We start from the raw sequence: 16,071 nt of genomic DNA, 5'->3' as shown, positions 1-16,071 counted from the left end.
AGTCTCTCATATTATTTTCACTCGCTCATTTTTTAGAAACCCTGAGGTTAAGGGTTTTTAATAACTTTGAGATAAAAAAAAGTTTTGAAGCATAAAACTGTGCCTGCAGGAGGGATGGACATATTGCCAGCTAGGATATGAAATTTTGATCGTCAATATCTCAAAATTGCTCTAAATATTAAAACCATTTCCTCACTTCGCCGTTGGTTCAGATATTTGTTGTGAGCAACGAGGAAGAACTGGAGCGCCTTCACACAGATAATGCTCTTGCATTCCGCAAAGACCAGCGGTCTCTCTATTTCAAAGACATTGATGGCTGGCTGCCAATCCAGGTATCATTGCATTCAGCAAAATTATTATTAATATATAAAATATATTATTTTACATATTTTCCAAGCTGTGATTTCTTTTTGCTCACATTTTTTAAACTCTGTAAAAGACTTTTCCATTCCAGCTTACACCGTTCCAGTCCATGGAAAACGCACCTGACGATGAAGGTTACTGTGGTGATGGGATAGTGCAGATTTCCAGTGGGGAGGAGTGCGATGACAGAAACAGGGTTGTCACCGACGGCTGCGTCAGTAAGTCACGTAGTCATGTTAGGTGATCTATAATAGCACCCGAGTTGTACATTGCTGAGCACATATAACGTGACCGCTTCATCCCTGGTGTCTCTCCTTACCACAGAGTGTAAACATGCATACTGTGGAGACGGATACCGGTACGAGGGAGCTGAGGAGTGTGATGGAAAGGACTTTGGATACCAGACATGTAATTCATATCTTCCAGGGTAAGCACAGTATGCAGCTATATGTTGACAGAAACATTTCGCTGCATGACTATGTTTTGTTGACATGCTTACCTGACTGAAACATCGTTTGTCCTCTTATTTGCAGGTCATACGGTCACCTCAAATGCACACCATACTGTGTTATTGACTCCACCAACTGCAAGTACTTCACTTGAGGTGGAAGCTGGACAGTGCAGCGGTATCCTCTGTGTGTTATTTGCTTGACACATAACAGGAATATTCTCACGCAAAAAAAATAAAATAATGCTCCAAGCAAGAGACTCTGAAGGTAGAGGCAGCCAATGATTCTGAAAAAACTAAACACATATATATAACTCCTCTGTATTGCTGCTGAGATGCCACGTAGCTCCCTGGAGTTTTACTCAGTCAGTGGCGGTGAAAACCTTCACCCACACATAGGAAATGCACAGGACAACTGCACTCTGTCTTAACAAGCAGGACTTAAGACCGGCCTCCTCACCATGACAGTGCACAGCATTTGCATGAGGCTGGGATTACTGAGACCATGACAGCAGCTGTCACTATCCAAGCATGTAACCCATCACTTTACTTATTATTTCCGCAACAAGGTTCACACTGTGTAGTCTCAATATCACATCAAGAATTTCAGTTGTAAAGGTAGAACCAGACATATAGTCAGAAGTATGTATGGTTAGGGATGGAGATAGAAGTGCATATAGTGCACTTGTAATATTTCAGTGTGACTGTTACACCAGGAGGCCACTACTTCAGAGGCCGACTTGGCTTGTGGTGGTCCCTTGACAGGGACATTCAGTCTGGACAAGGTTTCATAAATCCAAAAAAATTTCTCAGGAACCAACAGGTAATGTAGCTTCCACGCAGCGCCTTTCACAGGCCTCCTCCACTACACTCTTTGTAAATGAAGTGGCAGTGACTGTACGCTGAAGCACACAGGTAACTCAGACAAGAGCTTTAAAGTATCAACAATGTGCAGTCCTCTGGGTACGAGCGAGTTTCTTCCCTGTGCTTCAGTGAGAAATGAAATATACTGTATGTGAAGGCTTGAAACTGTTATGTTCTTAATTTTCTCACTGCACAGGAAAGGCTGGACTAGTCTGTAGCTGCTAAAGGGAGGAGGAATTTCAATTCCAGTCTGTTCTATGGTCATTACTGTATTTACTCTAATACCTCTTTATCCAGTCTTTCTGTCTTACAGTATATACAGCAACAGTCAAACTCAACAGTTAACTTAACAGTGTAGATGTAGTCCGCTGTGCGTTGAAGCACCAAGGGTGGAAATGACGTTGCCGATATAAGCTGACATTTTCCATAAGCTACTGTATAAGTCGCAGTGCCAAGGGAGGCCTTTTCTCAGCCATACTTGTAGATGTAGTCAGGTGTTCTCAAGTGATTCTTCTGTAAAAGCAAAACGACTGTTACTATATTGTCTCCGCATGCTTGTGATACCGCGCTAATGAGCGTGAAACGCTTCCACTTTGTCAGACATTGTTTTGTAAATCATTGCATTCATCAGCATAGCAGGTGTCTTAAGAGATATCAGTCTTGCTCTGCCCAGAGTGTAGAAGTACTGTATGTATGACACACCGTATATGATAGTGATGGACTGTGCCATGCACAAAGCCGAAATACCTTTTGGAAACTATGTTGAATGTTCTATCTGTAGCCTGTGCTGCTGTGCTGTGTCCTGTACTGTGTATGCACAACAATGCTGAAACATAACATGCATGTGGTGTAACGTACTGTAAGGCTTTCTGAAATATAGTATGCACTGTGAATGGGATAGTGAAAGTTCATTTTGTGTCATTGTTCTGATATGATTTATACAATAGTTGTGGTTCATTTGAAATAGAAATGAAAATAAAATGGGAATTGAAATCACCTTAAAGCTTTTCACTCTTTCTTTACATGCGTCTTTAGACTTTTAGTCAGCAGCTCTTCCTATGTTGTGAGCAAGCGGTGACAGTGATTGGGTACTGTGCAAAAAGCCAATAGTGATAGAGATGCTATTGACGTTCTTTCAGAGCATTTACTGTAAAAAAGATATCCATCAAGTGGAAAAAAACATGCTGTCAGCAGCTCCTTGCAAAGTGCTGTGTTAGACTAAATAGTAAACAGGCCACTCAACGAAGTCTTGCTGTTCTCTCAGACATGCCAGTGGGTTTTTCGGCTCCTCATCCCATCTTGACAAAGCCCCTCCGAGTAGAGTCTGTGCCTGGAGATGTGCCACAGCGATACAGGCTGGGCGCAGGCAGCCAGCCAGCCAGTGTTACAGCAGAGATGTTTGAGGCTGGACTCGGCCATTTAACTCTATTAGCATGCCATATTTCTTTTTCTAAATCACATCAGGACAATTTGTCTGCTGAGATGCCCCGAGTAAAAGCTTACCTTGGTGTATTTATCCCATAATGTGCATTCCCCTGACCAGGCCAATCAGATTTGTACCACAGATGTCTCAGTGCAGCACTAAATGTCATTGGAGATGCAATGGCCAACCTGATTCTACAGATCTGTAATGAAAAGATCTGCTGTGAAGTGTTCTATTTGTGGAGTTTGGGAACCTTGAACAGTTCTCTTAGGTCCAAATTAATTTAGCTGTTTGTATTTGATTGTGTCTCGCTCTCTCAAACACACAGGTCATGAAGTTCAACTTGTAGGAAGTGGGATCTATTTTGAGCTTCATCTGTTATATGAAGTGAAATTAAACACTTTTTCCAACAAAAGGGGTTATTTTAGTTCTGGTTACATTACTCCTGTGAAGGGGCGATGCAAAGGAGGCCACAGGGACAGGAAGCGGCAGGGACCCAGCTGTTGGCCCAGGCCAAGTGAAAATCCCTGACCTATAGGCAGGAATGGCTGGCATGCAGGGTGCTGTGGTTCCGGCTGAGGACACACACTACTACAAAATCCTCACACACAGACAGCAAGGTATGTGAAGGTGTTATTTAAGCTCAGTGCCACTGTTGTTTATACAGACCAGAACACCTGTGCAGATTTAATACCTACTGTTTACTTGTTGATTTGTTTGGTTAATAAGTGAAATATAGAGGAGGGCCATGGTTGATAGAAAAATGCCAAAAATAAAAACATTATTTGATCTCTTGGCTCCTCTCTGATACAAAATATAAGACAAGATATTTAACTGCAACGGGACTAGACACACACTGAGATGACTTAATTATTTATTATGTAAAAATCAATCCGCATCTTATATACAAACATAGGAAAAAAAACAATTCAAATGTTTGTAACATTACAATATTATACTTTCAGGATTAACATTGACATCTTTGATGTAAACCTGCTGCAAATGACTCACTTGAAGAAATACTGGTGTGTGCATTCCACAAAAGGAAAAGTCAAAAATACTACATGGTATGTCTTGGTACAAAAGCCCTATGTAAATGTTCCTGCTTTGTTCCAATGGCTCATCGAATCTAGGGACTAACTTTGATCTGGCCAGGTGATGGTGTCTACTAATTATTAAATCAACATCATAAAATGTTATGTACGGCTTGGTAAGAACACTCAAGTATATTTAGAACAGTACATGGACAAGATGGTGGAAAAAAAGCTGAAATCTATTTATTCACCAGACCATAGCCTCTATTTAGAGTTTCCATTGGCACCTAAGCTAGACTGAAATGATCCCTATAACATTGTTAACTTTATAACATAACATGGTAAATAGACATAATAAATAGAAAATGCATACTATGCATAGGTTTGTGCAGAGGATGTCCACACAAATATTCAGTAGTTGTCAGTTCTTAAACAGCTTCACTGTATTATTTCATTTTCGTGCGTTGTGGTGCTGTAGGCAGCGGAGGCTAAAACCATTCACATGATAGTTCCTTTTTGGTCCCATGGTAAGTCTTCAGAGCAACAGCTCTTAACATGTTAGCAATCCTGCAGGATGACAACTTGCTCCCAACCTGGAGGGAGCATTCCACCATTTTCCTGCAGAGAACCATGGCCTCAGACTTGGAGGTTGCTGACCCTCATCCCAGCCGCTTCACACTTGAGGGCTGAGGTTCACGGTCTGATGAGGCCAACAGAGCCACATCATCTGCAAACAGCAGAGATGCAATCCTGAGGTTCCCAAATCAAACACCCTCCTCACCCAGGCTGTGCGAACAGGATCGGGGACAATAGGCAGCCCTGGAGTCCAAGTGCGGGAGTCCAACACCCACTGAGAACATACTTGGCTTTGTGCCAAGAATACGGAAACAACTATAACTTTGGTTGTACAAAGCTTGGATGGCTCGGCCCCAGTACCCCATATTCCCTCAGTACCCCCTACAGGAGCACCCGGGGGACATGGTCTAAGCCTTTTCCAGATCCACGTCAACATAATCAGATACTTCCAATCCAGTCAACACATTTGTTTTTACAGGTGATATTTGAGCCTTGGTTTTCAGGAGTATGTGAGCATTAATGCCATTCAAATCAAGCCTTTGCATCAGTTGTTCTGTGCAGAAGAACTCACACTGATGCTCACACACATGCAAGTGGCCAGATGCTCTCCCTGTAGCCTGTTCTTCAGCTCAGTCTGCACCTAGAAATGCAACAAATACAAACAGTACTTGTGGAAATCATGAGGGTGAGGCGAGAAATCAATTAATAATGAATTTTATTAAAATTACTCTATTCAAGGGTTGCGTTTAGCTTAGTTGGTAGAGCATCCGGCCCATGTACAAAGGCTCAGTCCTTGCTGCGGAAGCCCAGGGTTCAAATCCGACCTGTGGGTCTTTCCCGCATGTCATTCAAAATAAAGCTTGAAAAGGCCAAAAAAAAAAAAGCCAGCTTCTCCATAATCTGATGCTGGTGGTGGACCATTGTCACTGCTGTTGATAATTTCCCAAGGTTCCAAAGATCTGAGGCGCTTGTGCCAATCAACCTCTGCATCAAGCTTGGGAATCTTCAAATATGTCCATTTTCTCTTGTTCTTCTTTAGTTACAATGTTAATAGTGTAAACTTCAGGTAAGTCCAAAAAGTTGTCATCATAACCAGATGCTTCCAATCCAGTCAACATATTTGTTGCATAGAATGCATAGGTTTCTATGAGTGCATTTCCATTTTTACTTTCGACTTGAACTGGTACAATTGAGTGAACACAAGCTTGTTTACTGGCCCCAGTGCAAGCACGGGTCTTTTGACCAATAGTAGTATAGCATGATGGTTGTTCTGGAGGTGCTTTGAGCTTAGCTGTTATGTGAAGGATTGTTGGACGCTTCAGGTTGCATTCACTGCATGTGAGGCGGCTTTTGCAAGTCTTGCTGACATGACCATGTGATAGACAGCCAAAACAAACTCCACTTTGCCTTAGATGATAAAGTTTTTCATGATGTATCAGTTCTTTTAGTTTGTTGCAGTCCTGTATGGAGTGTCCAGCTTCGCATATGCACTATGACATGTGTTTCTTGTTGGATTGAGTGGTGTGATCAATATTTATTTTAGTAGATTTAACATTTTCCGTAGTGCCGACTACTGCCACAGTAGCATAAGTTATGGGTTTTGTGGATTTAGTGACAGCCTTCCCTTTAGAAACAGGAGCCTGTGTATCTTGGATGTTTCCAAAGACTGGGTCGGACAGAATCTTGAAGGAAACGTAGCTCTATTCCCCCACCTCTCCTGTAGTTCACAAGCAGCTGTGCTCCATTTTCCCCTCAACTTGAATGGAAGTTTCATTCCAAGATGTTTGAGGTTTGCTGCTACATTCATTTCATCCATGTACTGTGAGCTTCTTATCATGTTACAGCATCCCTTCAAAAACAACATAAATGCTCAACGTGAACTTGCATCCTCTGATTGATGACTGATGACTGACCTTATTGGTGGCCTGGTTAAGGCCTTTTCATGTAAACTGCTGTAATCTTTATTGCATTTCCAAAGTGTTCCTTTATTAGTTGTTTCGCGGTTTCATAGCCTTGGCTATCTGGTATGTGATAGCAGCTTTTAACCAGTTCTCTTGGCTGCCCCCTGGTGTACTGTTTAAGGTAGTACAAGCAATCTTCATGATTACTGATCTACTTGGTGCCAATCTGCAATTAGTGACACAAAACAAAAAGTCCCCCAGTGTCATATCAAAATATACACACAAATGGCTCCTACACACCGGCCCCATAATTGCGTTGGTGTGCACTTAACAATTACAAAGTTAAATAATCAAAAGGAGCCAAACAGCCTATTACACATGTAATACCTTCTTCGTCTACCATCGTAGAGTTTAATATCCACTGGAAACAACTTACACTGACACGGGACATGCTCACACTATTTTGTACACGAGATGCACCTGTTGCATCTGGCACCCTCCTTCACAGCAGTTATGGACTACTCTGCCCCTGCAGTCAAGTTCTGTCTTTCAGTCAGTCGGCTCATTTTCTGTTTGGGTTTTCACACCACTTCATCTGACTCCAGGTTGTATTCTTCATACAGGGCATCTAAGATGGCCAGCTGCTTCTCCATGGCAGGCAGGTACACTCCAAGGTCCCTGTACATGCCGCTTGTGAAGCCACTCTTAAGCTCGTCACCCTCTTTTGTCACCAAGGCAGCACTGAAGCTTTGATAAGACGGGGCAGCCCTCAGCGCCAACTGGGGGAAATAAAAGCATGCAATAGTCACATACCACAAGATGAGATGAACCTCAGAGGGGAAAGGCATTGGTAAGAGTAAGAAATACCTACAGCAAATACGCCACGCACAACCCAGCCGTGGTACCGTCGAAGGGTCTTGCCATAGGCATTATCTGGGTGAAAGAACAGACAGAACATGATGGATCTGGGCAGTGACCATGCATTGAGTTTCATGTATTTTAACTTGTTTGTAGATGTTCAACTGTGCATGTTAGAAATCAGACTCACTTAATGCTCCCTGGATGTCTTGTTGTCCCGCATTGACCTCTGACAGGAACTCCTTGAGGAACTTCAGGCCTCGTCTGAGCCACAGCAGAGCCTCGGTGGCCGAGTTGCGCACCTGGGCAACGTCTGTCCCGACTTCGCGCAGCACTATGGACTGTAATGTAGGGAAGTTGTCGGGGTCTGACATCAGCTTCTGGTGAATTTTCTGCAGGGTTAAGAGACAAGGTGATACAGTTACATAAACTGGAAATAGATGCTGATTCTACTCCGATTGTGAAAATCAAGCAAGACATTTAACAGCTTACATACACGAAGAACAAGAACAAAAGGAGCGATATGACTGACTTTAAAGCAAAATAAGGAGATGAGTATTGTACACAGCACGTGTCTTCCTGTGGACATATATAATAAATCATAAAGTACAAATGCTGATTTATCCTGTTTGTCACATTATGTAACAACCATGTTATAATTTCTTTTGTTTAACAGTAAAATCTGTTTTAGGACAACGGATCAATGACATATACACGTACCTTGATATTTCCAACAAAATCCATTTTCACTGGTGCAAACACTGTGGACCCCAGCTTGTCTGAGAAGAGAAAATCCATGATAATTTCTTTATTGCTTATGATGAAAAGATTCTTAATTATATCCTATTTTTATGATGCTAATAGTCAGTGATGAACAATGCAAACCCTGTGTAACAACTTAATCTTTTGACCGCAGACTACAGGGAGAAATAATGAAGTCTTGAGACACATTAAAGACGTAAAATCCTGAACACTTAAGGTATCAGATATAGACATCACAGCATCATCTGGATCTGTGTCAAGATTTGATGGGAGCAATGTTAGGTAGACGGGCAGCACTTAATCAGCAGAAAGATAGCGTCAATACTGACATAATTAATCCATTAGTAGAGATTTATTAATTTTTAAATTTAAAAAAGGCACTGTGTTATGTTGTCATTTAACAAAGAAATATACGCTGATATTTTTATTATGTGTCATCTGCAAATCTCTCGTACTGCTAAGTAATGGATGAATCCTAATCCAACTTCTTCTTAAATATTGGGCTCACTCTGATGAAGCTCTAAAAACTGAGGCAGACACCACCATCTATGTGCATTGTCACTTTTCTGTTCAGCCATCTACCTATGTATATGTGTAGTACACAGACTCTGACACACGCAGCCACATGTATGATGTAATGATGAATCTACAAAGAACAAATAAACTCCCTGAAAGACATACAGATGCAGAAGGAAATGATGGCATGAAAGACAGGATGCCTCCACGTTGTTAAGCACAGAAACAGCATGCACAAAGACGAGAAAAACAGCAGAAATAAGATTTCCTTTTTTAAAGTTATAAAGGGTGAAATGACCACATGGTGTGGTGTCATGAGAAAGAGGAACAGAGAGGCAGATTGAGATGAGAGACTGAAAGTGACCGGCCTACCTAATACAGGCACTATTGCATAGCATGAGTCCAAAAACTCTTGAGTAGGGATACCATTGTCGTCGTCCAGTCTTATATCACTAAATCTAAAAAAAAAAAAAAAAAAAAGTAGAACACATTCAAACAGGAGAATGCATTAGTGTTAAGTATGCCATTTCATTTTTTATTTGATTAAACCAAAACAGAAAAAGAAAAGAGAAAAAAAACAAAAACAAACAAACTGAGTAGTACAAACGTCAAAAACCAAGCCAGAGAAATGATTCACACAGTGTCATGCAAATCTATGCCTGACAATACCTGAGACTATTCTGCTACTTTGTTTACAACAGAGTGGTTTTTCTTAAAATTATCTAATGTTCATCATCTAAAACTGTCTCATCAGTTTTAAAAAGACCAACTCCAAAATGCGCAGTTCAATACTGGTTAAGTGAGACAGTGATTAACTCCTTAATAATAATAATAGTAATTATAATAACGTTTACATCATAAGTGAATATTACAGAAACACTCTAGTCCATTGTTCAGTAGCGCTCTTCTTTTCTTTTAAAAAAAGAAAGTAAAATATGTTTCAAATACAGAGTGAAACAAAAAAGCTTTACAAACCCAAATATCAGATGAGGGCCTCTCTGTGTCATGTGATCAAGAGAGAACACACTAATATAAAACACTTATCATGACATGTTGAAATGGATTCAGTCAAAATTGTCCAAACCTGCTATTATTAAATTATTGTGTGCAACACAGTAATACAGTTATTATATGTCCATAAACTAACTGCAGCAGAAGTGCAGTGCCACAAAGACAAAAATACTACACATAGCTTAGACGGGTTAATCCTAATACTGTCAGTAAAATATCACAGATGATCGTACAGTAACTTCATACAGTAATGCGTCCTAAAGGATGTGACTTTCCTGAGTAGCATTTTCATACCTGTGACTCATTGTGCTGAAGAAAGTTTCCACCTGCTCTGTGTCTTCTGCCTCCGTTGAAGTCTCTCCTTGGTGTTGAGCCTCTTCTTGGTCTTGGACAGCTTTCTGTTCGTGCTGAGGCTGGACAGCAGCACTCGCTTCCTTATTGTTGTTGTCATGCTCTTGACTTTGGTCCACTTTGTGCTTCTGCTCTTGTTTCGTCTCCCTTTGATCACCAGCTTCATTTTCCTCATCCCCCTCTGCTGGTTGGTCGTAGTGTTCGATCTCAGAGGTATTCTGGGTAGTGTGTAAAGTAGGATCGACTGGCTCCTCGTAAACTGCGCTGTTGCCGTTTGCTGCATCAATGTCTGTGTGACACAGAAGACAAACAGAGGACATGTACACTATATGTTACCCGACTAAAGGGTTAAAAACTAGCATGCACTGTTATGGTTTCAGTGTCAGATTTTCACTGGCACAAACCTCGAGCTTGTTCTTCATTTAAAAGTTTCAGTAAAATTATGAGACGAACTAAAAGAGCAGCACCACATTTTGTAATGAGTTTTAAGTATTCATGCACTGACCTCTATGGGTTGGAATGTTCAGCACCCAACATCAGAGTTGGGTGTGCTAAGGTGTGACTGGTTTCAAGTGTGACTACGCCAAACAGGGTTTTGTGGTGTCCTCTTAAATTCTCTACTGCACAAGGTGAGGACAGAATAAGCAGGAACAGCAACAAATTTGGGCGTGGTTACTCTTTAGAAATGTTTACCTCCTCCTTGTTTTGGTTCAGGGTTTAAGTCCCACAGAGAAAATATTAATACCTTAATTACAATCCCACAAAATGTTCTTTAACACATTGTTTTTTTATATTGGAAAGTTGTCTTAAATCAACTTTATGTGTTTTAGGTTTGAATGCATCTCACAGTGAGATTTATTATAGATAACCCAAAACAATAAATTGGAAATAACTGGTCTTATTTTCCATCACTGGCAGTGATAGAAAGGGAAATGCAATAATGTAACTGTGCATCTATCACTGTCTTCTCACTAAAAAGGCAATCATCTATATACATCACTTGAAATGACGTACACCCAGAAAACAAGCCCATTGTGCTCTGTGTGGCTTTTGTTTTATGGCATGCGGTAACTGCTGTCAGTCCAGAGCAGCATGTAAAGTAAGCAACTGGGACACCCGACTTACCTGATGGGCAAGAATGGTGTTCTGGTCTGTCTAGCTCATCTGGTCCCTCTGCTCCAGAGTCAAGGCTCTGGCTGTCATGTGCAATTGCTTCTCCTGAGGTTTCGGCCAAATCTCTCCATCTGAAATTAATTTGAGTGAATGGTGTTATTTCTAAAAATTGTTGTCCACTTATTTTGAGCAAATGTGATGAAAACATTTCAAAGGGCGTCTAATTTTCATCGCACTTTGCTGCGTGCTACTATGCGGCAGTTAAAGATAGAGGGAGAAGGCAACACAAATACAAATACAGAAAAGAAGAAAAAGGAACCTACTTTTCTCCAAGGTTCTGATTTAAATGATTGACAGGCTTAATCTGTTGGGAGGAAAAACAACATGACATTAGGGGAATATATTTATGTTTTATAACACGCCACAGCTTTTATAAGAGACGTTAATGGGTTATCTGACTAGGCACAGGAGTGGTGACGTACCTTCTGAGGTTTGATGGCTGCTACTGGAGGTGATCCTGGTGGACTCTGTGTTGCCAAATCCGCGCTGAATGTACGATTTGCTATCTGCATGCATTCCTCTAGAGTCTTTAGGAAAGTGGTGCATGTAGACTTCACCATGTTTCCAGTGTCTATGCCCGTCTGAAAAGGGCACATACACATAAGCAAACGCTGCCACATATCCCAACATTACCCTGCTCAAATCTAAAGATTTTAAAAACATGTACTCGTGATAGGATTTGCTGCTTGTACGCATACATGAGCTACTAGTTGCAAATGGGCTGCAGATTCACACCACAACAGCAGCTTCTCTTATTTCGTCGGCTCATCCAAACCTTAACCTTACCTCTGCTGTGTCTAGCTCATCATTCTCCTTGATCTTGTTTACTTGTTGTAGAAGTAGGTCACAGTACAATCTGAGTTCGGACATCTTCGTTTTCAGTGTCTCTGTGTTCTCCTGGAGCTCTGCAATAGTAAACAGCGAATGAGTCGATGTTTTGGAAAGACTTTTACAGTATATATTCAGGATGTTATGGCATCCAAATACCTTTTTCTCTCTTTGTCCGGTTGTCCGTAAGGCAAGCTTTGGCCGTTCCCAGTGCAACCAGCCATTTCTGCCTCTCAGCTGCATTGATGGCTCTGAGGTAAAAGTACTGCTCTCCTGGTATGGTCAGATCGACTCGTGTGGAGTCAGAGGAATGAACTGTTAAAGACACAGCAGCAAAACAAGGACACATGCTTGTCAAAAAAAAAAAAAACACGTCCACAATTCAGTGACTACTGACACAGCACAACGTGAGTCACACAAACCTTGGATTTCACAGACTGAAATTTTAATGCTGCCTTTGCAACCTTTCCAGGCGTCTTCTTGAGAGTCATAGTAAGACAAAGTTCCTCCATCGAGCACAAACCAACGAGGCTGCCAACCTGGAAATAAAACAAATAAAACATTCAAATCTTTTACAGACAGTTTCCATAACGCTGCTGTTTAATAAGTATGCATATTTTCTTACAAAATGACCTTGTAAAAAGTGGATATAAAAGCAGCGGTGTGTCGCTTCATAAACTTGGAAAGAGTTAACCCTTAAACTACGTAACGTTAGCAACAGCTAAGCAGTTAAGTCAGATTATAACGACAAAGACAGCCGGAAGGGAGCTAACGTCACCAAAACCAGCCAGAGCTACCCGGTAACACTTGATAAACACGGTTAACTTGCAATTTATTAAACAGCTAACTGAACAAATAGGACTTATTAATTTAATAGTTAAAGCTAACTGGTTGCTACCGTTAGCTCCGCCGCTGCCTGTTAACGTTATCTCTGACGTTGTCATGCTAGCTTAAAAACGAGCATTATATAACCGCAAATAAATAACTCACCACTTATGTAATTGGTCCATTTATACAGCATCCCTTCCATTGTTCAACTGTGTGTGTTTGTGTGTTCATTACTTGTTTATCATAACAAGATATGATGCACAGCTGATTGCAGCGACTCCATCGGGGCCCCCAGAAGTGTGATTTCTGGAGTAACGTCCTCGGCTTTAGAGCTCAGCTACGTAAATAAAAGTGCGTAAACTTTTTTTGTGAATGGAGCGCTGAGAGCTCATGACGCTCTTCCCGTTCATGTCAAAGGGATTTATTTACGGTGGGTGTTGGTTGTAGTGATTGACACAAAGAATAGCCAATGGAATAAGAGTATATACAAAAAGGGGCGGGGATTTTGAACAGATTCAGCCAATCGTAGAGGGAGGAGGGCAGACAGCTGAAACAGTGGCTGCGTTCAGTGCAGAAGTTGGCTGCCACGTAGTTGGCATTTTCTGCCATGTATTTATTTTAGGTGCTGTATTTTATGGAATAGCTTTTTTTTTTTTGTACATTTTTTTTTATAAATAAGTGACTCATTGTCCTTTTTTTTAAAAAATGATTATTTTTTCTATTTTCTCGGTATTGTCCTCGTTGTTTGTGTTTGTCACTGGGGGGAAACTTCCCGAGCCAGAAGTGAAAATTGAAGTTTTGCATAAACCTTTAATGTGTTACCGCAAGTCAAAATATGGAGACATGCTTCTTGTTCATTACGACGGATTCCTGGAGAGTAATGGCACCATTTTTCATTCCAGGTAATTTGTTGCTAGAAGCTGTGATTTTACTGCATGTGTAGCTGTGGAGGCTTGTGCATGAAAAGTCTTATTAGGGTCACTGACTACTGTAGGTGTAGCCCAGAACTAGCTCTGGCATGTCCTTAGGTGGCAACTATTTAACCCTTATTGTATTTGTGGTATCAAGTCTGTGTGTACTGGACTTTCCTTTATCAAAGAAAACTGTGATGGATCTTTGTGACTCTTGGCAGCCGCAAAGATGGGGATAGAAATCCAGTATGGTTCACTCTTGGGATCAAAGAGGTGCTCAAGGGTTGGGATAAAGGTCTGCAGAACATGTGCACAGGAGAGCGCAGAAAACTGACCGTCCCTCCATCTCTGGCGTATGGCAAGGAAGGAAAAGGTATAACAATATATCAAAAGAGGGTCTGTTACATCAGATCTCCCCTTCTTTCTGTTTTCCATCATGACAAATATGTGCTTCTTTTGCATTATTTGTTTGTTTACAGGCAAGATCCCACCAAGCAGTACCCTAATTTTTGACATTGAGCTCATGGACATCCAGGATGGCCCCAGGTCACATGAGTCTTTCCGGCAGATGGATCTCAATGATGACTGGAAGCTCTCCAGGCAGGAGGTGTGTGTATTAAGAGTGAATGTATTATTTAAAAAAAAAAATTTTTTCATTGTTGATTGTCCTTATTATTCTGTCTGCACTACAGGTGAAAGAGTACCTGAAGAAAGAATTTGAGAAACATGGATACTCACCTAATGACACGCATCATGAAGTGATGGTAGATGACATCTTCAAAAATGAAGATGAAGATAAAGACGGTTTTATATCTGCGAGGGAATTCACCTACCAACACGATGAGCTCTAAAGGACGGATTTCATCTACTTTTTTTTAAATTACCTGCATCTTTGTCATGAATTTGGTCCAACATATTGCCATGAATTGAGGAATTAGTTACTGGGCGTTTTTTTTTTACACTTCATTTCAACAGTATTGTCTTACTTTTGGATTAACTTAAATTAGATCCAATTCTTCATGCACTGATGATGTCTTTAGGCTACAGTATTTTAAACAAACCATTTCATGAAATAAATGTTTTTCAAATAAACCTAACTATGTTAATTAATGTTTCTTGTCCTTACAATGTATGTGCTACATGTGGCTACGTGTGGTGTGATGAAAACTATTGTATACAGTCAAATGCTGGAAGATGGTAGTACTTTTTCTGTGCATGTCTTCATTGATCACTAGAGGGCACTCTTGTTCAAGACTTTTCTACCATACTTATAAATCTTCATTAAGTCTCAGAGTGGCGACAATGCACTGTCAATGACTGTACTGTACTGTTTATTGTTTAGCTCTCATAAAAAGGAGATGTCATCTGGAGTATGCAGTAGGTTTATACAGTGGGAATTAAGTCAATTGCGATGATGAGTCCAAATTCTGTCTTATTCCCTTAATGGTTTCCAAAATCTTAATCAAACAGAGATGCTGCCTAACAGTGTCTAAATGCAAAACTGTCATGTTGAATCCTGAGGAGGGTAAGAGGGTAAAACCTCCATCTGACTTCATCGAGTCACCCTTGTCATAGCTCTGTGAATGTACTCATTGTATGTCAAACATCGTTTTGAGTCCACATAACCAACCTCCTGTTTGTTTTCCGTGAAAAAATTGGCAAGGGATCATTCATTACTAAATTAGTTCTCTGGACTGTAACTTTTGTAAAAAATAAAATGGTATGATTATAGTAAAACACATAAAATATACCTAGAATATAGAACATCACTGGTTATATATGTCACCTACACTATAAGATATATCAGATGTAACCTGAGCCTCAGCCTTTATCAGTAGACAGTAGGTCTCAGCTTTGCAGCATGCAACAGGAAGAACAGTGTCAAAGATGAAAGAAGACATTGAGATGTGCGATATCTGCCAGTGCTCTCAGTCTATTTTTCTTCTTCTTCTCTTTAAATCGTACAAATGAAAGCGCTGTAAGATTGTTGGCTGGGGGAATCTTGACAGCTTGTATAACCCTCCCCCCAAAATCAAAAAATTATCATGCAGTTCAGACAGAATAAGAAGCAATCTCTTTCCGACCTAAGAGTAAAGACTACAAACGAGCATATCATCAGCATCACAAGTGTTAAAATATTGATTATTAAAGCCGCTGTAAGACTGCAGTGCAACCACCTTTTCTCACAAAGAGCACCACTGTTTATCTCACCTCTTAAAAATAC

The 16,071-nt window shown here is 40.6% G+C and overlaps 3 protein-coding genes across 5 annotated transcripts in view; 2 read left to right on the top strand and 1 right to left on the bottom strand.

Annotated features, from left to right (window-relative positions):
• The window catches only part of colq (collagen-like tail subunit (single strand of homotrimer) of asymmetric acetylcholinesterase), an 8,255-nt gene extending 5,592 nt beyond the window's left edge, over positions 1–2,663 (top strand). For all 3 annotated transcript variants that reach the window (XM_019255123.2, XM_027286049.1, XM_010741901.3), the window contains 4 exons: positions 213–332; positions 440–581; positions 688–790; positions 897–2,663. In XM_019255123.2, coding sequence (XP_019110668.1) covers positions 213–332; positions 440–581; positions 688–790; positions 897–966 — 435 coding nt within the window. In that variant the 3' untranslated portion in view covers positions 967–2,663. The remainder of the gene's footprint in view (positions 1–212; positions 333–439; positions 582–687; positions 791–896) is intronic.
• A 4,005-nt stretch (positions 2,664–6,668) lies between these two features.
• plekha8 (pleckstrin homology domain containing, family A (phosphoinositide binding specific) member 8) lies at positions 6,669–13,343 on the bottom strand. Its single transcript, XM_010741902.3, has 13 exons — positions 13,099–13,343; positions 12,531–12,647; positions 12,268–12,423; positions 12,067–12,185; positions 11,703–11,861; positions 11,544–11,584; positions 11,233–11,351; positions 10,051–10,396; positions 9,118–9,203; positions 8,188–8,246; positions 7,658–7,859; positions 7,481–7,542; positions 6,669–7,388 (listed from the first exon to the last, which is right to left on the bottom strand). Exons 1-13 carry the CDS (start codon positions 13,136–13,138, stop codon positions 7,191–7,193), a joined length of 1,704 nt encoding a protein of 567 aa, XP_010740204.3. The 5' UTR covers positions 13,139–13,343; the 3' UTR covers positions 6,669–7,190.
• A 104-nt stretch (positions 13,344–13,447) lies between these two features.
• fkbp14 (FKBP prolyl isomerase 14) lies at positions 13,448–15,459 on the top strand. The gene is made up of 4 exons (XM_010741903.3): positions 13,448–13,838; positions 14,069–14,220; positions 14,327–14,454; positions 14,540–15,459. The coding sequence occupies exons 1-4, from the start codon at positions 13,642–13,644 to the stop codon at positions 14,696–14,698; spliced, it is 636 nt and encodes a 211-aa protein (XP_010740205.2). The 5' UTR covers positions 13,448–13,641; the 3' UTR covers positions 14,699–15,459.
• The last annotated feature ends 612 nt before the right edge of the window (positions 15,460–16,071 follow it).

The sequence above is a fragment of the Larimichthys crocea genome, chromosome XIII, assembly GCF_000972845.2.
Source record: "Larimichthys crocea isolate SSNF chromosome XIII, L_crocea_2.0, whole genome shotgun sequence".
NCBI lineage: Eukaryota > Metazoa > Chordata > Actinopteri > Sciaenidae > Larimichthys > Larimichthys crocea.
The sequence above is the reverse complement of the archived record's forward strand: the minus strand, read 5'-3'. Positions and strand labels throughout refer to the sequence as shown.

What these genes read in the sequence shown, in the direction of transcription:
- fkbp14 (XM_010741903.3), top strand. Translation starts at nt 13,642, where the DNA reads ATGATTATTTTTTCTATTTTCTCGGTATTGTCCTCGTTGTTTGTGTTT. An exon ending in GGCACCATTTTTCATTCCAG is followed by an intron (nt 13,839 to 14,068) that starts GTAATTTGTTGC and finishes GACTCTTGGCAG; the next exon opens with CCGCAAAGATGGGGATAGAA. An exon ending in GGAAGCTCTCCAGGCAGGAG is followed by an intron (nt 14,455 to 14,539) that starts GTGTGTGTATTA and finishes TCTGCACTACAG; the next exon opens with GTGAAAGAGTACCTGAAGAA.
- plekha8 (XM_010741902.3), bottom strand. Translation starts at nt 13,138, where the DNA reads ATGGAAGGGATGCTGTATAAATGGACCAATTACATAAGTG. An exon ending in TTCAGTCTGTGAAATCCAAG is followed by an intron (nt 12,424 to 12,530) that starts GTTTGTGTGACT and finishes TGTCTTTAACAG; the next exon opens with TTCATTCCTCTGACTCCACA. An exon ending in TGCAATAGTGCCTGTATTAG is followed by an intron (nt 8,247 to 9,117) that starts GTAGGCCGGTCA and finishes TTCTCTTCTCAG; the next exon opens with ACAAGCTGGGGTCCACAGTG.